This window comes from Siniperca chuatsi, linkage group LG12 (assembly GCF_020085105.1).
Source record: "Siniperca chuatsi isolate FFG_IHB_CAS linkage group LG12, ASM2008510v1, whole genome shotgun sequence".
Lineage (NCBI taxonomy): Eukaryota > Metazoa > Chordata > Actinopteri > Centrarchiformes > Sinipercidae > Siniperca > Siniperca chuatsi.
In genome coordinates, this window is record NC_058053.1 from 14190809 (window position 1) to 14213971 (window position 23163).

Here is a 23163-nt window from a genome sequence, read left to right on the forward strand (position 1 = left end):
GTTGACTAACAATTTTAGCAATTTTAATTAAATTTATTTCAAAACCATGTTAAAAATCAAACAGAAAATTAACTCTATCTACAGTTGGAAAACCAAACACATGGGAAAAAAATTGTAATATTTTGTGCAAAACGTATGCATTTCACAGAATAAGAAAAAAAAAATTAAATAAATCAGGCACATGAAGCTTTACAACTCACAACCAGCATGAAACAAAAGACAATTTTAAGATAGTCAATCAATTTACTCAATACAGACTTTTAGTAAACCACAATAAATACACATTTCAATATATCATTTATAATAAATACTGGAAAATAAAATCCAACACAGGATTCTTAACTGGATGCAGTGTCATTGTATCAAGCCTTCTCACACTGTATGCTTTGGCACAATTAATCTGTTCTATAGGCCATATTGATGCCACTGATTGCCTGAAAGCAGTCTGTGCACTTCTTTTGTACCACCGAGGTGGCATGAGCAGTCCCAGCTAATCCGCAGTCACACAGAACCACCACAACTCTTGTACTGATCCTAGTGATTATAAAATATGGGCAGATATTTGCAAGCTTGGAAGAGGGACCAATATCTGTGTTCATGCAGGAGCAAACAGCTCAAGGTAAAGAACTTCAGCAACATATTACAGTAATACTATTCACTAAATTATTGCAGTCCCCCAATTTTTGAGCGGTCACTCCAATTTCCTTTTTGTCAGTGATTTTATAAAGATGTGTTAAAAGGTTATTTACAGGTTTTTGGTAAACTATTTTTGAATATCTGGCTTTTAAGTCATTTTCAATGGCTCATGGGACTCAGGAGTCATAATGTGTAGCTGTTACTTACTGATATGAATTATGTTTAATACTAAGCTTTGATTGTCAACCTTGAACATTTGTTTCCCTCATATACAATCATTGAAACTGTGGCATATTTTTTTTAGTAAATTAATGGTGCTTTAAGTACAATATTAAGTACCATGACAGTCAGTTAAATGTAATCTCAGTGTACTTGCCTAGGATTTCCTCTAAAAGGGAATGCCTTTTAAAAACCATCAAACTATTGCACTTAACACTTCAACAGAACAAATCAACGTCATTATTAGATCCACATAAATAAACATCTTAGTTATTAGACAGTGGAATGTAGCTTTTACAGCGTTCAAAAGCAGAAATCCAATAACCAGTTAATTTATGAAATATTGACACATTATTTTGGGTCAATATTTTGTCCACAGAACAGGACTGGTTACGGATGCTTTTTAAATGAATCTAATCTTAATCTAATTCAATCATAAAGATAGTGTTCTGTTGTCTATGATGAATCATAGAGCTCCTCATACTTTTGGAGATATGTCAAAGTGCTACTTTATTAATATCCCTGTATCAGTGAAAGAATAAATCTTCATTTGTAGTAACATCTGCAAATCATGGTATTCTAAGAGTGAACAGTGGAGAAAAAGGTGTGGGGCCATATTTTTCAGTATTTATCAGTTAAAACCAACTGCATGCCACTAGACCCCACACATAAGTGCAAAAGGCTGTGAATTGATTTTTGACATTTTATGCAATTGATATTGTATTCCAAACATACAAATAAGAATTCAGGCTTTCTCATGCTTTTCAAAACCATAGAAAAGCATATACTAGTGACAAAAAGAAGAAGAGAAATGTACATTATGTATACAACACATTTTTATGTAAAAAAAAAAAAAGGTATTTTTTTCCCCCCTAAATGTCACTGAGATTCCCAAAACAGCATGCGTATTGTTATCAAAACATTTACAGTATATAAGTATACACATAATTCAGAAACAATACATAAACTGACAATAAACCTTTTTTGCACATTTGACACATACAGTAGACATAGAAAAGTTCCATCTACAGTACAATATCTGCTTAAAACTAGAACTTTACATCTGAAATTACAAGATACATTGCACAGCATGACATAACTGATGTTTTAAAATGTTTTTGATCTGTTCCATCTTGCAGTTAAGCGCACACTGTAGTGGAGAAACCTTCAGGAGCAAATATTTCCTCAAAAACATTTCCATCATGAACCTATGGCTTTATAGTTACAGATGAGAATGTACTACGGTGCCGTACACTGCTTTGAAATTTAAGGTCATATAATGCAAAAAGGCCATGATTTAGTTCCCTTAAAACACCACTTGGTCAGGCTCAAGTAAAGACGTAATATTGAAAGAACACTTCAAAAGGTGAGGCCCACTAAATGGCTGTGACCTCGGGGCAATGGTCTGGTAAAGGGAGGTTCTTAGTATTGTTTGCTAGTAAGGTCAGGTCAGAGTGTCCATTAACATTGGACTCTTGCTGTGGCTGTTCAGCTGTCGTACATGAGCTGTGGCTGCTGTAGGAACCCTGGGTGTTATTGTTCAGGAAGTTTTGAAACTCTGTCTGGCTCTGGTTGTCAGGCTGCTCCACAAATGTCGCTGTGGACAACACCTTCTTCTCCTGATCAGGTGTGTAGCAGGTCGAGGGGGTGGCAGGAGCACCGTTGGTCAGAGTGAAAGGGTGATTAACTGTGTATTGTTCCTCAGCCTGGTTAGAGTAGTCTGTGTACTGCTCAGCAGACACGTTGAATGGTCCTTGGGCCACGCTGCCATTGGTCGTGCTGACTGGATCTTGGAATGCTAAGGCTTCCCCGTAGGGTTTATTGGGTTGGTTGGTTTGGCCATTAGAGACGGCGCTGGAGCTCCCCAGCTGATAGTACTCAGCTGAAGAAGAGTTCATTAAATAAGTGTTTCCGTTCATGTTATCATGTGCCACAGAGCCATCACTGTAACACAATACAGGGGACAAGGGGACCACTTCAGTATGAGACACTGACAGGGTTGTCATGTCGTCCTGAAAGTTATCAGACTTCTCTTCATCCTCATCATCGTCCTCCTCGTCCTCAGAGTCGCTGTTATCTAAGCTCTGGGTGCTGGAGTCAGACAGTACGCTGCAAACACTGCTGCTATCCTCCTCGTCCTCTTCGTTCTCCTCTTCCTCCTCCTCCTCGTCTTCTTCATCTTCTTCCTCGTCTTCGTCATCTAGCGGCTCCTCCATCTCGTCGGCAGCCTGCAGGTGCATACTGGCCGTCTGTGGAACAGCGTCTGACAGAGAGTACTCCAACCTGTGCTGGGACTGAACGAGAGGGTTTCCGCTTCCCAGGTCGTTAGTATCACCACGGTAACCGTTGGCGGGGGACGCCTGCTGCTGCTCACGACTCTTCTCCAGTTCAAGTTTCATTATGGTGTGCAAGAAATGGGTCCGAACACGGATGGGATTAAACTCCACTCTCCCAGTTGAATTGCTGCAGCCCTCTTTTGTGCAGCCACATGGAAATGACATACGGTCCACCTAAGGAAAACATAACATTTACTCTGCTATTCATTTTATTTCAAACAGATGACCTGTGTAATACTGTCATTCAGTCATTGATCCCTACACCTTCTTGTTAAATGGTACAGTATGTTTTTCTGTTTACAAGGGTGAGGATAAAACTGACAGTCATGGGCTTTACCTGGCACTTGATCCCTGCGATGCTGCAGGCACAGGTCTCTGGGTCACAGAAGACTCTGCAGTCACAGCCGCAGTCCTCTCTGGACATCCGGATCGCCCGCAGTTCATGTTTCTCTTCCACGTCAATCTTCTTTACCCCAGAGGAGCGCAGCAGTGCCCGACGCTTTTTAGTGGTAAGAGGCTGCAGGAAGAAGTACTCGTCTACCTCTGTGTTGTCCAGATCGATGTCATCGTCAGAAATGTCCTCTGCTGTGAGCGTGTTGGCCTCTTCAGACTCCACTGTGCCATTCTTAGTCAGCTGAAAACAAGAAAGAGTCACATCCAAGCTATTTTATAAAAGTGAAAGAACAAAGAGCCAAGTCCAATGACGAAGTGGTGTTTAAAACAAAGAGTCTTTCACACCAAATTCCTTTCAAATTCTTCACATATTTCATACTGATATCTGTTGAATAATGCTTATAAAATCCTTTGCATACGGAAATGTTTACAGCTACGACTTGGTTGAGATAGACAAAGCGGTTACCTTGAGTTTGATTGAGTTGAGTTTCTCCTCCTTCAGGTGATCTCTGAGCATGTCTCTGTGGAGCCTCTCCTGCTCCAGGGCAAATTCACCCAGGGAGTACTGCCTGATCCAGCTGTGCCTGTTGGACATACCCAGCGTGCTGCCTCCCTGGCTGGGCACGCTGGTGAAGCCCTGCCGCCGGCTGAAGTAGTACACTGTCACATTCTCAAAATGCACCCTCCTCGTCCGCAGGCGCTTCTCTCTCTTCAGTATTGAGTCAGCTGAAAAAGTGGTACATTGCATGTACTTGTCATCTTGCTTGTAAACTGTTACTGACAATTCATTAATCCAATGTGGAAAGAATTAAAGCTTCACATTGTAAATCACTGCATCAAGAACACTTTCAGCACAGTTGATTTTTTTATCATTCATACATTCCTTCATGTTAGAGCAGAACTGTTTTATAGCCATGTAAAGCCTGTTAAGATAAGTGACATTTGTATGGCAAAATGTGGGACACATACTAGCAGAGAGTATTGTCCTTAAATGCCTGAAATATGAGGAATTCTTTCTTGCCAGCTCTACAGCGAGCTTCTACATATCTTGCACAGCTTTGCAGGGAAGGATTTCATCACATCTCTGTGCTTCCGCTTGGCATGCGAGTCCTCTGTGTGTCTTTTTAAGGAGAGCTCTACGAGAGGGAGGGGCAGAGGGGAGGGCAACGGTGGAGCATAAATAATCCCCTGCCTGGCCCAGAGATGAAGAGTACTGGTTCACAGAAGCAGTGTTCACAGAAGCAGTCTTCCCAGCGTTCACCCTGATATCAGACAGGACAGGACAAATAGAAACCATCTGGTTCCAACAGCTCTCCACCCCACGCAAGAGGGACAATGCATTTCATTACAGATGTAGAGCTGTCAGGCTGAGGGTACAGAGCAAAGCCAAGCTTCATTATCTACAAAACGAAATGCAAACAGCTATCAGCTTGTTTTAGGTGTCAAAACAGTTAACATATGTTAAGGTCAATGTAATCAGCTTTTTTTTTTTTTTGAGGATGTCTATATTAAAGCATATAAGAAAAAAACAACATCTACATGTATTTTTCACAGTTTTGCAAGCTATAATCAGCATGTGTTCCTTTACCCTTTAAAGACTGACAGATTGAGACCTGACTGTTCCTCAAACACTCACAACAAACACATTACAGATGTTTTTCCTTCTCTCCCTAACACAACGGCATGGGATGTAAAACCACTTAGGGCTTAATTGCCCCATCTCTCTGCCAAGACAGTTAATGACTGTACGTGCACATGTCTCTTCACAGGAGTGAAGTTATCATAGTGCACAGCTCCCTTGTTGCTGTTAGCTACCAGCAGCTGCAGCTGACACAGAGGCCAAGCTTAGCCTTTAGGGACGCAGCACCTTACATATGTCTCGCTACAGGGACCCATCTGTATGTCATTCACAAAGTTTAAGAAAATAATCCATCATCAAAACACAAATTTAACATTGACTTTGCCTTTAATTAAAACAAAAGTAGCCAAATTGTGCATATTCACACACATGGTGTCCAAACGTGACTCCTTTCTTGTGTTCTTTAAGAATTGCATTATTAAGATTTTTTGGCACCAAATATCTGATGCTATCTAGGTGCTTTGAAAAAATCCCCGAAAAGGATTAATAAACTACAACTGTATTATCTATTTCACTCACATTCTGTCTCATCTCTTAGACATTAATATTCACATGTGCACTGCATTACTTATTAGTGATGACTTCAGTGTCCTTTTGAACCTGCAGAGGAGACATGTCTTTTGCGGTTGGTTTATCTTCCATTAGGACTGCATTATTTAATACAAAGTCAGTTCAAGTCAGGAGTTACTGTGGAATCTCTCAGTAGCAGACCTCTTTTGAAGCATTTGTATATTGAAAAGCAGAACTGATAAGCTTCACAGAATTATGGCTATGGTTAGTTTATTTTATTTTTTATTATTTACTCTGTTTTAAATTATTGTAAACTGAATAGTTTTTGGGTTTGGACTGTTAGTCAGAAAAACAAGACATGTGAATGAAAATAATAAAGTTGCAACCCTAAGCTTCACCCACCATGCATCATGTTTCATTTGAAGTGTGCATTTGCTGGTCTTTTTGTTTATGCAAAAATTAAAACATACTGCTCCCTCCTCAAAAAAGGGCTATTTCATCCGAAATATGATTTATACAAGAAGATAACTAAGAAAATAATTTAGTGTTCTTAGAGAGTGGTATATTTACATGTACACATGTACAGTACCAACAGTGTTGCACACACACAGCTTGAGGCTGCATCAGCTTATTCATCTGGCTGAGCCTGTACACTGATGCTGTTCCTAATGAGGAAGGCCGCCTGTGCATCCTTCCCCTTTATTACAGCACTAGACTCTTAGCATCAATCAGCCTCCTCTCCTCTCCTCTACACAGTGATGACTGTAAATTCATGTTACAGTCCCTTATCAACAGACATGCAGACTTGTTTTCTTTGACCTGCATCCTGCATTGATTGTGCGCTACAAAATCAGGCTGTCTCTGAGTGTTATTCCCTTCAGTGCTTAAGCTTTGTTTTCCTTGAGATGAAATGATGAAATTATCTTACTGTCAATAGCACGCCTTAGCCACACCGAGCACAATGCCTGAATTTAAAAGACACAGGCACTTACGGGTGAAAGGGCCTGAGGCAGAGGGGTTTACACTGTCACTGCTGTCCCCACTCTCACTGCAGGAGACCTCATCATCAGACTCCCGCAAAGAAGAGCACGGGGAGGAGGAGGCTTCCACCTCCTCAAATTTCCTCTTCAGTATTCCACTCATGGCCCGCCGCATCTGCACCTGAAATCAAAAGACAGCAGAGGGGCCACAAATGATTTAATATCCAGTTTAGGGCCTTCATAATCCTCAATACACTCAATTAGCAATGAGACCCAGACTCCCCCCTTTCCTCCTCCCTTCACACACACACACACACATACACAATCTCTCCTGCCGCTATCCCAGCTCCCAGGCATTCCCTGGGCGATTGATCACCTTGGCACAAAGGAGCTGAGATGGAAGGAGAAAGCTGCTAATTACATACTACGTCTGCCTTACAGGAAGTTCATTCCACTGTCTCTGGTTGAGAGGCTGGAGAAACAAGAGACTGGACAAACTTGTCTTGCACTGCGGCTGGTCAAGGTGAAATTATCTACAATATATATGTATTTCGTACAATATTATGTGATTGCATTTAATTGCTACTGCACCTAGAAAGCATAAAGAATATTTAAAATATCCACTGGCTTAAAAGGTATTACACAGCATTTAACAGAAAAAAACCCATCTGTAGCTTTTTGACACGCATAAGTAGTATTGGTGGGATGTGGAAACGTGTGCATTTATGTATATGAGTGGCATCTTGTACATCTGTAATGAGCATCTGTTAGATCCGATGCTTCCTACAGAAAAAGGAAAGGCCTCAGGTGAATTCAGCTACAGTCACTGCAGAGCAGGGTAAAAAATCTATACTGTGACAGGCTATTGCCTTATAATCTGCTACAAAGGCAGTCAATAATGATGTATCATAAAGCAGTGTAAATATAATAGCAGGAATGGACCAATAGATCTATTATCTCTATTATCTCTGCTACAGTCCATTCAGTGGTAACTACCATTAAATAGTTGCATGATAATAATATTCATAGCAGCAGCTCTACAGTTAAATCAGTGTTATGCACAGTTTCTGAAATAAATCAGGAATTATCTTTGTATGGCTGTGTAGGTGCAGCAAAATGATTGTGGTTACAGCACTTCATACAGAAGCTATTGTAACAGACGTGTCACAGACCACTTCAATGTTAACTGAGAGGGGTCATTACCTCCCTCTGACTGATGATGCAATTAGACAAATAAACAAGAACAAGCTCATCAGTCAACTACACTAAAACTAATCACTATTACACTGGAACTGGCTCTAATAACTACTGCATTGTAACTATCAAACGATATATTATTTTTATTACTGCTTTTTCCCTTTTACCCCACCACTATTCTTCAGTGTGTAATGGATTATAATATTGCAGGATTTATTTAATCTCAATCACTATTCATAACATTAACATTTCATCAGACATTGTTGAAAATGTAGAACTTTAATGTATTTAGCTGTAGAGCAGCTGGAACACCATGTCGTATTTTAAAATAAACCCAATAACACAACAGAGCTGCTGTAGCACAGCAAGGATTGCTATGACTGGCAGCTTTTCCCTCACTGCTTTCTCTCTTGGAAACTGGAATCAGTAAAGACAGCATGCATCTTCACCCAGTCCCACTCTGTCTTTCTGCCAGAGCAGCTTGTGGGGGAGTTCCATTCACAGACAGCCACAGTGTTTCATCTGGGCTTTGCTATCGAGTCATTACAGATGCAAATGCTGCCTGAGAGAAAGAGGTGCAACCCAGAGAGGACTAGCGCTGCCAGCAAGAGGGTCATTGTTCCCAGGAGGCTGTGCTTGTTCAGTGCAGTGACATGGCACCGCCAGCATTTGGAGAACCTCCAGAGTCAACAACTCTACCTAAAATTAAGGAATGTGAGGCATCCTCCATCTGGGAGAAAGTGGAGGAGAGAGAAGTCTGTCAGAAAAGATTTCTTTTCAGAAAGAATAGATATGAATTTGGGGGTGAAATCTGTAAGAGGCTCTGTAAAGCCAATAACTGAGCTGGCTGTCAAGAAGCCATTAGTCTACTTTCTCTTCTGAGTGATTCTGACAAGGCATAATGACATTAACTAATGAACTAATACTGAAATATATTAAATTAGTCTTGTGGGATTTACAATGTTGATCAACAGAATAAATATATTTATTTCACAATCCACCATTCATTTGTTGGCAAATAGGAGTGGAAATTTTCACCAGAAATTACCTGTGCAATTTTAGTCTATTTCCTAGCGAGGGTCCTAATTAAATACCATTGTTGGAAACCTATTCGTATGCTTAGCCCTCAGCTGATGCTGCACTAGTCTTTTATACCAAAAGTGGTTTCCATGCAGATTCTAATGTACTCTCACAACAAGTGATTTCCCATATGACAGTGTTTCCAGTGTTACATACTGTGTATAAGGGTTCTTCATACTAAAGCACCAATAGAGCAAATTAAGTTAATATCTAAGCAAATTATGTTTATACATTTATCACAGTTCCTTTCTCAGATGAATTGTTTGAGTTAAAATATTGACACTGGATGGCCATGACATCATAAACCACAGAGCTGTGGGTAATCTAGGGTGAACCTCTTTCATCACGGCTAAATAAAAACCAGAGATTGTTGCTCCTCTCCAACAGCTCTTTCTTTGTCTTCACTGTTGCCTTACCACTAATCATGGCTGGGCAGCATACACTATGGTACAAGGGAGAAAATCCCAGAGAAAATAATGCAGCAAAAGCCAGCTTGGAAAGCCCCTCCCTGTGTTTGCCTCTCTGTGCACACACATCAACTGTGGAAACCAACTCTTGTCCTTAATCAACAGCGTTCACAGCACTATAGCACACTTGCACTCTGAATACAATTATTTTCCCCCACGTCATTCACAAGGTTTCCACAATCACAATAAACCGATGTGACAACAGAAGGCTCAAAACATTCATCCCAAGTGATGCCAACAAGCCTATGGCATCTGGAGCAAGTCATGACACATCAGTCCTACAATGACCAGATTACACTTCTCTGCGTGTGCTGGCCCTCACAGGAGCAACTGACCTGTATCCACTGGCAGACTGTGACTCTTTTCACCTCTTCTCACAGCAGCGCAGCCACACAATCATAAATGTGGCTATTCAAAAAAGGTGAAAGATGATGAATGAAGAGGTTCCCATTTTGTTTCAGTCCACTGACTTGCAGCGACCCCTGAGCTCCACGTGCATGAGAAAAAAGGGTGCAGGAGTGTGAGAGAGACTTCCAGCTCTGACTGCACTGTCGCTACCATATGCTTTATTGTTGCAAGACGACAGTCTTTCTCACTTTAACTCCCTGTCTGTCACAGTGTTCCTCTCTCTCTCTTTCTCTTTCTCTCGCTCTCTCTTGCTCTTTGGTCACACAAAGGCTCATTAGCTGCAGCCGGCTGAAAAGCAGGAGCCTGACTGGAGCAGAGAGGAGCAGAGCAGAGGCAGTCTGTGAGATCACATGGGTGGGATGTCTGAGAGAGAGAGAGAGTCAGGCGTGCCTCTGCTCCTGCTGTCTGCAGATATTTTTACCAACATGAGCTGTAGAAGGGGAGGGGGGCGAGTAGGGGGGAGGAGGAGGCAGAGGTATGGGGGTCAGAAAATATGCGTGTGTGGGGGGGGGTGGCGGCAGGGGAGGGGGTATAACAGATATGCAGAGAGGAGGGGATTCAGGGGGATATAGTAAAGGGGAGGGGGAGGTTGAGGGAGAGAGAGAGTAGGGAGGTGGAAAGGGGGAAAGAAAAGGAAAAAGGGAAACATCTGATGCCAAGAACAACATAATAGGACCATCAAGAGAGCATAAAACTACAAAATACAATCTTAAAGGATTTATACAGACAGAAAAATCCAGGATAAATCAAATACACATTGTTTATATAAAAATGTTGCCAAAACTGGCCATCATCCATCTGCAAAGTAGCTTTGCCCAGAAAATTTGGATAAGAAATCTGAACATATACCTGGAAGAGGTTGACAAGAAAATATCAACATATACTACCTCATCCACAAAATAATAAGATTTGTCTGCACTGTAGTGAATGTGGTCCCAGCACTTCCTATGCCAGGAAGTTAGTGGGGCCTCTGCTTGTGCAGTCAGAGAGCCATTATATCATTCTTGCACTTAGTTGGGCCGTATGTCAACATAAAAGGTCCAGCACTTCCTCGTACAGGATAGCTTTAAGCCTAGAGGCTTTTTTACAGCCTGTGCAGCATTACAGTCTGTACAAACAAATGACAATTTCTGAGCACAAACACATACAATGCAGTAGGTAAGAATAGTACAGTTAGAGACATTGCTGCTAATCATTCACTCAAAACCAGACATTTGCATTTTTTATGGCTCTTAAGTGGACATGATTTAAATCCATTGTCCATTGTCTGTTAAAGTGAACATTTATTGACAATCTTATATGAAAGGATTTTTGTTTTTTCTTTGATGCAACTTGAAGAAAATAATTGTCATTCGACCCTGCAATGTTCTGCATCCTCACCAGTGTCCTCACTGAACCTTGCCTTGACAGCACTGCACTCCTCCTCCATCCCTGTTGTCTTGTCCTAACACTGCACATACTGTCTCTCATTTCCATATAACATCATCCAGCCACAGTCTAAGACACATTAGCAAGCAGCAATAAGCTCATTTGGTCAAAGATCATCATGGATCTGAAGTAGTAGTAGTAGTGACTAAGTATATTATTATCATAGAATAATTCCGTTAAAAAGGTCTTCTGCTTACAGTTATCTGAAAACAACCAAAGAGTGAATAAAAAAATAATGTACGTATCTGTGTTCAGTTACATTCTCTACTAGTTTAGCTGTTAAGTTAAAATAGAAGCAAAACCAACCTGACCAAACCTAACCCTAACCCTACCACCCTTTTCTCTTCAAATGTCAAAATTCTGTTGTCTGTTTTTAATAACAACGGTTTTGATCATTACAGTACAGGTTAAAATGTCACTGAAAATAACTATAAGAAGTGTGTATTATGATAATACATATATATTAATGTTTTTTTCCAACCTGGTTGTTCTTCTGATCACTTCTTGTAGAACCTTAGATGAAATATGTTATTAGACGACCTCATCTGCATTCCTTTAATGATTCACCCATGAGCATCACATATATGCTGCCCTCTTACATAAAAATGCAAAACTTAAGCTGGAGAGATGGCATTTGTTACACCGTTGCACCAGTGATGGTGACCTATATTTGCTCTGACTTTCAAGAGGCTTTATTATTTCAATGAAGGAAATCAAAGACAGCAAGCAAAAATAAACAAAGAAAATGCTTTGAATTAATCACTTGTGTACCCATACTGTAATTGAGGTCATGTGCAAAAGACTTGCCCTACCCCCACTGTAACAGATGAAAGGTAAACTATAAAATATGGTTTTAATGACATCTCCAAACAGAGTCCTATTATTTAAAACAAATAAGCAAATAGAGGAGTGATTGTTATTTATCATGGCAAATACTGTATATGTACTTTTTTATAAGTACAGGTTAATTTACCTTGTTTGTTTGTTTTCTGTTTTACAGAGTATACAAAAGTGGAAGCAGGAGAAGAAGCATTTAAGAGCACTTGCCTTTTGTCTATACTCTGACACGTGACCTGCCTTATCCAATACTTCTGCAATCCTGTGATAGCTATTTCCAGGTTCCTTTAAACATTATTAGTGATCCAGGACCTTCAGAGGATGTGCATGTGTAGAGTTGAAACGCAATGTGTAAAAGCAATCACTACATAAACCCTTCAGTGATCTCACCAAAGGATTTGACTCTAGACTGTCTGGCAACATATCAGCAACTGTTGAGCAGCAGTGGCCATGAATCAGAACCTTTAATGGCAGAAACTGGAGTGAACCAAGGATGAATCATTGCACCCACCCACACAGTATGTTCAAATACCATACAGAACAGATGGCAGGTTCTTCAACCTATATAGGTTCATGTCCAAGGGCAAGGGTCTCCATCAGGTCTCCATCAGCTGCACATTGCAGCTCTACTATGAAGCTATACAGTTGATAATGCCATCTGCCATCATTCAGAACAAAACCTGCAGTGCACCCATTGTGTATTTCCAAAGACATAAAAGATACTTGGACTGCCCATTAACAATAAATAAATAGAAGTTCTTCTGGACTGTGCCACATCCCCACATGTACCATAGATCACTTTGACTACTTTGCCAGTTTGTCTCTCCTCAGTGCAAATACTGACACAGAAATACACCATCACATCAGCCACACAAGCAGGCTTTTGTCAAACTCAGTCAAACACCCTCCACACTCTCACCTTCCCTACACTACATGAACATCCCATCTGCATTGGTATGAAATGTTGCAGGTGATTATACATAAATCACTAATTAGTTACATATGTATACACTAATTATTTGCATGTAAATATAATCTTTAGGAGATGCACTTCCTCCAGGAGGACCATCAGACTCTTCTTTGAATGACTGCCAAATGTGTATGTGTGGTGGGGATAGGGGTGGGGTTGGGTGGGTATAGATTGATATAGATTGCAACTTTGCTTCCTTGTTCTGTATCTGCGTCTGCCAAAAGCCTATGCCATTCAATATGGCTGGTCGCATCACAGACTACTAGTGTTTCCACATGAAGCACACATTTATACAGCCCAGATGGCTTGGCAGATCTTTTTATTAATAATTTCTTTTTTTTTATGCGAGAGAAACATTTTTTTCAATACAGTAGACCCTGTCTGAGTGGCTGAGGGTGCATTCCAGTGGAACCAACTGATGCGATCACAGAGCGAAGACAAACCCTGAAACCACAAAAGATCCTGGGCCATGCAGACAGTCTGAGGTTGTCCTCGAACTCATCCATCACTTGTGTCACACTCCTCCAACCTTGAAAGAGAGCGAGAGAAAGCTAGGCCGAGAGAGAGAGAAATAGATAGATAGAGAGAGAGAGAGGCTAGGTCTCAGCTGGACTCCCCTGAGGAGACGCTGTGGCCTGGATGATTATACAGCTACAGATGATGTCAGTGGAGGATCCCTGCCACCGAGAGAACACAAACACACAAGGCCACAGTAGAACGTGTTTTATAATAGGTCAGGAGGCATCTGCCTTAATCTGTATTTGCTACCATCATGTTCAAGAATAACACAATAAACAGTCATTTGAATCCTGTCCCTGGAGAACACGTAGGGACCACACACCAAATGCAATGGATGGCTAAAATCAAAGGGAAGTAGCGTGTGTATAAGAACAGAAAAAAATAGCGTAATACAAAAAGGCAGCAGCAGAAAACTCTTCAAAAAATACATGTGTAAATGCTGCAATTAAGCTACAGTATGTTGTATCTAAAAATATTTTATCTATGCACAATTCCTTGCCGAATGTGCAACTGGCCTGTCATTACTCATGTTAGGCACAGAGCAGTGAGAAAAACGCCTGACAATTTGTTCAGTGACAGTGACAGTAAACATTAGCTCAGGCTGTTTTTCCATTGTACTGCAATAAAGGTCAGATGGACAAATTATGCAAATAAATAACGTTAATTGTCAAATACAGTCACCTTCATTCTCAGTCAGCTTTGAAAGAATTCCACATGTACACAAGGCAAAAGACATTCATCAATTAAACACAAAGGAATCCATTTAAAGAAATGTAGCGACATCTACAGATTTATGCAAATGAGACTTCACATGCGCTCTGTACATTTGTTAACTTGCACTTGCCTGAGGCTGCAGACAGATCTGCTCCACACACATGAAAGGGGGAGTGTGTGTGTGTGTGTGTGTGGGGGGGGCCCACTGCTCAGCACTCAGCACACGGAGGAGCTGCAGCCTGGTGATGCCTGCTGCAGCCTCCCTCCTGCAGCTACAGTACAGCCGAGTGCTGGGAATCATTGATCTGTTCTTCCTCCTTATAGAACAGAGGAAGCGAGGAAGCACAGCTCCTTATTAACCACATGGGTTCAGAGCAAAGGGCGGTCGCTACTCCAGTACTACATATGTAGCTGCACCCATTTGATTTGAACATGATATTAAAGCATAAAGAGTTGGAAATAACAGCCAGTATTATGAGTGGCCAGTGCACTTCTATATTGTGGTAAATGACATGAATGAGAATATTTTTGTTGTGAACTCATTTGACTGCTGACGTGATGCTGTGTGTGTTTGTTTTTTTCTTTCACACCAAACAGCATTAGCAGTGTTTTAATAAAATAGAGCGACATGCTTAAATTGAAGCGTAATCTCTGAGCAGACATTTCATCCAGCAATTCAGCCGTCTTTGTTGTTACAAGCAGTGATCAAAATACACCGTAGCAGACAAGTACAAACGAGCAAGCTCCACATTCAGACTAATGTTTTGATTTGCTGTAATTCAAGTCACACAGTGCGAAGGCATAATCAGGTACTCTTACCCCCATGTCAATCACAATGCTCGCCTAAATTATTCATGGCTCTATATTTTATTTATGACTATATTTTCCCATGCCACCTGAAAGTTCGCAAAAGCCGGTTTGCTGGCAGAAACAGAGCTGCCAAAGCATTTCATAGAGACAGGGCTGCTTTCATCTCTCACACAGGCTGGGAAAGCTGTGGGATGTGGGGTTCATATTCTCCAGACAAGCCTTATCATTTATATATAGCCAGTATCATGTTGAGATCTTGAATCACTTTTTATATGCAAAACATTCACACTGTTATCTGAGAAGATTCGTGAAGTAGGCCAGCTCTGCATGTGATTACAGTATATGGTGAATTAGAGTGAAATAAAAAACAAAGTGACACAAAATACTTCCTGTGAATTGTTATCTAGTATGTTATTCGATGTGTTGTTTCTTAGGAGTTAAAATTCCATTAAGATGTTTTTATGTTTCTATGATTCTGATAAATGCCTTGTTAAAGTCTCATTGTTAGACAATTATTCAAGATTGTAACATTGTGATAATCTGTGAGATGATTAATGGAGATTGTAAGTGTGAATAGGTTATATTATGTTAATTTTCACCTATAGATCATCGATACATGTGTAGGTATGTTTCTGCCTTACTCTGTAAAATGTGGCTGTTCAGACTGAAGAGGACCAGTTCAAATTAAAAACTTTTTATTTGAACTTTTTATTTGGGAGTTTTTACTTGTAATTTTGAATTATGTCATGATGTTCAAAAATTATGCTGAAATTAATAGCAGGTTTTTCTTCTTTTAAATTTTTTAAACCCCTGAAAAATTGGTCTCAAATCCTCCATAACAATAAATAGTTGTGAGAAAATACGCAACAATCATACATCTAACAATTTAATGTTAGAAATGGTATATATCTTAGGTGAAAAACACTGCTAATCTGCTTTATCAGGACAACCCAGCAATTGTCATTCAAGTCTGTTTCAAAGGTTTTGCTAAATCCTGATTGGTGCATGTTTTTCCAACCGAGCCCCGCCCACTCCAAACCAGCCAGAAGAACAGAGAGAAAACCGGGACTACAGAAATCTCTCAAGTACAGCAACCAAAACCATGAAATTGTGTGTTCATGTTGGACCTTGTCACTCGTACGAAGAAGCTGATTGAGTGCCTTTAAAGAAAATAGCCTCTGATCCAGATTTTAAAAGTTTAAATCAGACCATATATATAGCCGACACTAAATGTACTTATTTAACCAGGAAGTCTCCTGAGATACATTATCTCGTTTAAAAAAGAGAGGGCAGCATAGAGTAGTTAACACACAGTCACATAAGGCTACATACAATGAATTTACATTTACATATAGCACAACATAATTGAACATGAGAAGCAGTGAAGAGTTAGTTTAGCTTTTTTTTAAATTACATTTCTCATCAAACATTTTATGAATATGGTGTTTGAATGCCTGATATGAAGGCAGCGTTTCTACATAACTCTGATTTGTTGTGCAAACTTATCTTCAATTATTTGATCCAAAAGTCCTAATTTTACTTTACTAGAGGATTTGGGAAGCTTTCCTCAGTTTGAACCAGTAACTATTTGTGTATCAATGCAGTGGCATTACAAGTATCACTGAATAAGAATATTAATTGTGAAATTAGAATTTAAATCTATAATCTGTACTGTATTGTAGAATATTTGCAAATAACACAGAATCACTTCAGATGTTAATATATGTGCTCACATTGGCTGTATAAAATGTCTATCTAGTGGCATCTACTGACAAATAAAACTCATTATGGCAGAAAAATATCTCTTTTTTTTCTTAACACTTAATTAGCTGGCAACAGACAAAAGATTCCAAATAGGTGTCATGGCAACATCTCAAGAGAGCACAATCCTGAACCGTAAAAGCTCAGAGCTCAGCCAGGAAGGAGCCAAAGACACAAAAAGAGTCACATCAAAAGCTTCTAAATTGGAACCGCGAACCCTGCTGAGCCACACAAAGCTGCTCTGTAATCTAAAAGGTTGATATTAGTTCACACTACAATCCTTCTGTACACTTCACTGACGCTGCGATTTTAATTCGGTGTTTGGGAAGAGAAACCACAAATAAAACATGTAGAGTGCCAATTCATGAATAACACATTGAATATGGAATGTGGAATGCAGAGTTACTGAGCGCGCCAAATGTTGTAAATCACGCAGCACATTTCAACTGATCAAAAAGACAATTAGCTTGTTGTTTTATCCTAATTAATTGGAAAAATCCAAAACACCCTTCAAAGATGTCATGTTTCATTTAAAACTACAGAAAATAAAATCTACCAGTGGAAAATCTGCTAAATTTAGGAAAATATGGACACCTTTTATAACATATTTTCCATAGTCACTGGGGTAAAAATAGGAGTGACTAATGTGCCCTTTGTGTGCAGAAATATAATAATTATGAATGAGTTGCATCAACATATTTTCATGTGTATGAGCAATTTTCTTCATTTTATATTGTAGTTCCTATGGTTCATTATTTTACATTTTAAATGTTTTGTTGTAGCTTGTTGGGGAGGGAAGGAGGGATGAAATGTTCTGTGCACTATATTGAGTTCTTTTCCGTGTATGTTGGGATATTTGTTAGTATATAACTTGGAAAATACAAAAACGAGAATTATATTTTAAAAAGACAGTCCGTAATGTTTGTAAGATATGTCTCACTTAATTTATCATATCCAGGTAGTAGGATATCAAGCAAGGTGTCAAACAACCCATCAGACTTTATGGATACCAATATCTAAAACATTTACAACTCCAGCAGATTGTTTTATTTCTTGCTTAATGTAAAGCACAGTTCAGCTAATCTTCCCCACATCAATTTACAATCTGACCTTTAACCTGACCTCCAGGTCAAGCTTAAAGCCATACATTCCTGTTGTTCCCACATAAAAGGAAACAAAATTGATTTAGCTGTGCATGTGAACCTTAATGTGCACACCAGCCTCCTGCAGAGAGACTCTCCTTAGTGCTGTGAAACCATAACACCTTTTCTGCGAATCTTTAATGGACCACATTCACTGTTCATCAAGCTTTAGCCATCTGCTACAGTATGTAATAGCGGCATGGCTGAATCACTTATTCAAATGAGCGAGCTTAATGATGCAGCTTTTCACAAGTAAATACATCTACTTAATGTTTCAATGTCCTTTAACTGAGTGCCACATGTACTAATTAAATTCTGCTCCTCTGAGGGCTGGATGCTGATAGATTGAGGAGACAGATGGATTCAGGAGGAAAAATACACAGTCACAAGAAGAGAGGCTCCACTCCCCAAACACACACACACACACACCACCCCTCACCTTTCAGATCTCAGTCACAAAGATGGAGAATGGTCGTTTAAATGTGTGTGCATAATCGCATGTTTGAGTGCATGCTTTCGGACAACGATGGACTGTTGGTGCTGATTTTCTTTCTGACAGAAGAGGCTGGCGGACGAACAATAAAGAAGGCAGGGAAGGATAAGGACGCTGCCATATTCAAGCCTAATATGTAAAAAAGACAGTTCACATGAGGATAATACTGCATATTCCGATTACATTCATGTAAACATATTAGAACTACAAGGCTTCACAGGCAACATTAAAAAAAACTTAGGTCAGTCTTGGAAATATGTCAAGGCCTGTGATTTCCCCATTTTTGTAGGACTAGTGGTTGATTCACAGGGAAGAAAATATCAAGCATATAAAACAACATACTCTCGAATGAATATGCCTTCTTTTCATCATTTTAATATCAGAGACATCTCTCTAGTATAATCCAGTGAGAATAGCGCAGCTGTCTGTATTGACTAAACACTGTTGTCTGCATCAACATCACATCATATCTTGTTATCAGAGGGTCTTTTGTGGCAGCGTAGCAACAGTTGTGAGAGCTATCTCGCAGGCATGAATTCAATATGTTAATGTCTGTTAAAGACTGGCAGTATGGTATTTCAGACAGCAAGACGGAGATGTAGTCTTACCTTTAGCAAAATATATTACACTGCAGCGACCCACCTCTGTTCTGTGAGGAATAGAGAAGAGAAATAAAAATTATATTTACTCTGCAGCCACATACAATAGTAGCTGTCAACATAACAACTATATCATTTCTGAAGTTAGAAGAGATAATGCAAATGGTGACTTTAAATGATGTTTGATGCTGTTTGTTGTACAAGCTAACACAAGGTGCCACAACAAGATGAACACAAAGCTATTCCTTTGTAATGCATATGTTGTTATCAGTAGCATACACAGGTTTTGTCAGGGAAACTTTGCAATTTCAGTATTGATGTATGGATGACTGACAGAGCTTTATCTGAATCTCTTTGTGAACCTTTTATAGCTGGGGAAGCAGGAGGGGAACAGACTCTCTGCCTCCTCTGCCTGTTCTGCAGGAGGCTCTGCAGGGAACCAGACTCTCTCCTCACTACGGTTTGCATGAGGGCCTCTCAGCCCCTTGGCTATATACCAGTCAGCTGGCTCCTAGCATAGTAGCCTGCATGACACACATGTGCTACCTCAAAAATGATACACAAAGGCATATAGGAGATCTAACATGCAGGATCCCTTTGCGTCTGAGTCTATTTCATACATTCACATAGAGAAGTGAACATCCTGTGCACATTTGAGATATAACACAATCAATGCTTTAGGTGGAACAAAGAAAAATTAGAATAATTCTAAAATTTGAACGACCATTTAGTTGTAGCAGATGTCCTAAGCAGAGTGACGACTGAGGTGTGATGCCCAGAAGAGTTTGACAAATGGACCATTCAGGGATGGGTCACAAAACAGCAGGCAAACATATAAAATGTTCAATTAGGCCTACTTAATGCAAGACGTGAGAAACAAAGATAACAGGCCTGTATTTTTCCATCTAATCAATGTGTTAAAATACAGGCCTATCACCTAAGATTGGTCATACCCACCATTCATTTCTTTACTATCATCAGTATCCAGCCAGTTAATGACGACCCTCTCTCAATGGATTTCACAGTTTCTTCCATAAACCATGTCACCGTGCTCCTCTGCGGAAATCCTCCACCGCTGTGAGATCATTAAAAGCGGTACCGAATTCTTGAATAGTATTGGACAAACCGGCACAATTGTCGCGTAGGCTGTATAACAGTGTTTTAACAAGCGCTCCTTCCGGCTGCTCAGGGAACAATGGTGCAGCATCAGACTGACAGTTTCACGGACAACGTGACTTACTCTGTCCAATCGTGGTTTTATAAACCAGGAATCAGCCGCAGAGCGCTGCTGCCTGCCCACTGTGGGCTTCAATGCAAATGCCACTGTATAATCATGTGCGCTGACTGTTGCCAAAGGAGGTGGGCTTAATCATGTCTAAAAAACATATTTATAGGGATTTATAGTGTTTAATCGGCAGAAAGTCATTTAAAATAATCTAACTGTATGTTTGTCTATGAAGATTCTTAGTCATTCGGATGAAAGGGCATCTAAAAGTGAGGCACAGACTAGATTTGCTGTTTCATTCTAGACTAAAACAAGAGTTAAACAGAAAATCAAGTTGATTTTGACTTCTAGTTAGACCTCTTTTCCTATGTTGTAATATTTATGTCTCCACTGGGCTATAAGTTATTTTAGACGATGAACTTTGTACCACTGCTGCAACATTTGTAGGCTATAAATAACATATCCTTCTTAAATGTATTGTATTACTGTGGTCTCTGTAATATTTATGGTTTTCAAACAAGCCACACATGGTAATGAACCTGATGAAGTTGAGAGGCTTATAAAAAGAAACAGCTGTCTTGGCAAACACCCATAGCCCTCCTATTTCAAATTTAATTAGTCCCTGCTGGGTTATGTAAGTTAGATCAGCCAAATGTAAAGGGTCTCTGCTAGGTTAGAGCAGAATGCAGCAGGAGAGCTTTGTTTTTATGTCCCTTTAATGGAAATGAAATATTTGTCCTCAACATATGACTTCTCGGGTCGAGGGTGAAACAAATCAGTGACGCACACTGCCATCTTGTGGCCACAGTGTTAAACTACAGATGCTCCTGCAGGCTCCGGAAAATCTCTTGTCATGTTCATTTCCAAACAGAGAGCCAAAAGTGTGGGATGGGATGGCTGGTCCTTTGTCTGCTGAGATTAAGAGGAGAGGGAATTATGCTCTTCCCTCATGTTCACTATGAGGTATTTTAGTGAAACTGAAGCAGCTAAATGGAATTCAGCCATCATTGATTTTGTTATTTACACATATGCTTTCCCTACTGTGACATGTTCAAATGTCTTCTGTGAAAAAAGGCATATTGTCACATCTCCTAATTTCACAGGTGCAATATTTTCACCTTCTATACACAGTCACTTCTCTAACTTTCACTGTCACCCCAGTTATTGCATCCAGTTAGGTATCAAATGTCCACAACTGTCTGAATAACTTGATACTGATGTGGTTGAACAGGCATCAGGAAGGGCGCCTGTGCTTCTCACAAAGGGCAGTAGATGGTGCTAAAGAGCTCATTCTGAAAAACATGCATGCAGTAATACCTCAAACACAGTACTTTCATGTGGGAATACACAAAGACAAGGTAAACAGAGACTGCACTGTGTCAGCCATGCAAAGATACAGCTGCACTCTGAAGCTTGGTGATCACATTATGTTGAAACAGAGACATGCTGTTTACATTACCATTTTCAAGGAGTACATTAAGTGTTTTCACAGATGGTGCTAATAACAAGGTGGGGTTCAAGCACAACCTAAGGAGCATGAAAAACAGAGGTATTCTTATAGGGGAAAGTGCAGCACTTGTAGTAAGATAAAAAATGATGATGGCAATGTGTTTCAACCTTTGGCATTCATTGTGATTATTAAAAAAAATGAACACAAAGTATACAGTATTTAAATAGAAAACAACTATAAAGAATTCAACCAATACAACACAGAAATCAGAGGTATTTCTACATATTGTATCAGCAAAAACTGGTTTTAGAACAATCAAATATTGGGTTATGACTTAAGCTAAAAGTGTAGTGAATACACACTATTCAGTTAGTTTGGGAGCATTGCTGTACCGTGTACTGAATGATGAATCAGTGCATGCTTCTGCTTTTCTTCTATCTTTCTTTCTTCTTGTCTAGTGTTGGCTAACTTCTCATGTCAAATGAAAGAATTGTTCTAATTATCATAAATAATTTAAGGGGGCCTAGAAAATAAACCGAGCTCAGAGGGACTACATACTTAAAAAGCTATTACAGAGCTATGCCAAAACTGCACAATTATTTCTGAAGTATTAGCCTTTATTGTATTACAAGACAAAAAATAAGTAAACAATGTCAGTAAATTGGATTCTGAGATTTGACAGTGCACCAACTGTTGTGACATTAAGTGCCTTCATTTCAAGCTCCAGATGTATTTTAATGCTTTTATACTCCCAAATGCTATTTAATTTCAGCATGACTATTTTGCCGTCCTACAGTAGTTAGTGCTAATGAGAATTTGGTGTTCCCATGTAGCCTGTTACATTAGCACCTAGCACATGAAAAATGAAAAAAAGATAACTAATAATGAAAAATGTGTTTCACATGAGGTAAATTTCAGGAAAATTACATCATTCACTGTTTCCCTCTTGTTATGTTATTGAAAATTCCAGGTTTATTGTGAAAGAAAGTGGTCTGCTGTCAGCTGGCCCCTGTCAGTGTAACCTGATGGCTGCAAATGCGTGAAGGACCAGGCTATACGTGACACTCTGTTCTGGGCTTTCTGAATTATGCATTCCTCTCAGGTTAACAGTGGATATCCAGTGTCCTTCATTCAACACATCACAGTGGACAGATCTTTATTTCTTATGTATTTCTTCCTTCCCTGCAGCCACAAGATCTATTTTGGAGCATTTTAAGAAAATGGTGAGCTTCTATGTGTCAGTTCAGGGAAATTGTTTCCATATTGTCTTATTCACATAATTGTCTATGTTATGTTGTGTGAACATGTGTGTGTTTGTCGGGGTGTTTACATGTGTGTGAAAGGCCTCTG

General features: G+C 39.7%; 1 protein-coding gene across 4 annotated transcripts; it reads right to left on the minus strand.

Moving 5' to 3' along the window:
* Position 1: 1 nt before the first annotated feature.
* csrnp3 (cysteine-serine-rich nuclear protein 3) lies at positions 2-20403 on the minus strand. Of its 4 annotated transcripts, none has more exons than XM_044216552.1 (6): positions 20096-20403; positions 19148-19183; positions 6726-6894; positions 4051-4310; positions 3529-3825; positions 2-3365 (listed from the first exon to the last, which is right to left on the minus strand). In XM_044216552.1, the coding sequence occupies exons 3-6, from the start codon at positions 6886-6888 to the stop codon at positions 2232-2234; spliced, it is 1854 nt and encodes a 617-aa protein (XP_044072487.1). In that variant the 5' UTR covers positions 6889-6894; positions 19148-19183; positions 20096-20403; the 3' UTR covers positions 2-2231. The 4 variants fall into 4 exon arrangements, with proteins under 4 accessions (XP_044072487.1, XP_044072488.1, XP_044072485.1 ...); XM_044216553.1 differs by having other exon boundaries at positions 19182-19188; XM_044216550.1 differs by having other exon boundaries at positions 19148-19188; positions 20096-20402.
* Between the last annotated feature and the right edge of the window lie 2760 nt (positions 20404-23163).

What these genes read in the sequence shown, in the direction of transcription:
- csrnp3 (XM_044216552.1), bottom strand. Translation starts at nt 6,888, where the DNA reads ATGCGGCGGGCCATGAGTGGAATACTGAAGAGGAAATTTGAGGAGGTG. An exon ending in TGCCTCAGGCCCTTTCACCC is followed by an intron (nt 4,311 to 6,725) that starts GTAAGTGCCTGT and finishes CCACTTTTTCAG; the next exon opens with CTGACTCAATACTGAAGAGA. An exon ending in TCAACTCAATCAAACTCAAG is followed by an intron (nt 3,826 to 4,050) that starts GTAACCGCTTTG and finishes TCTTGTTTTCAG; the next exon opens with CTGACTAAGAATGGCACAGT.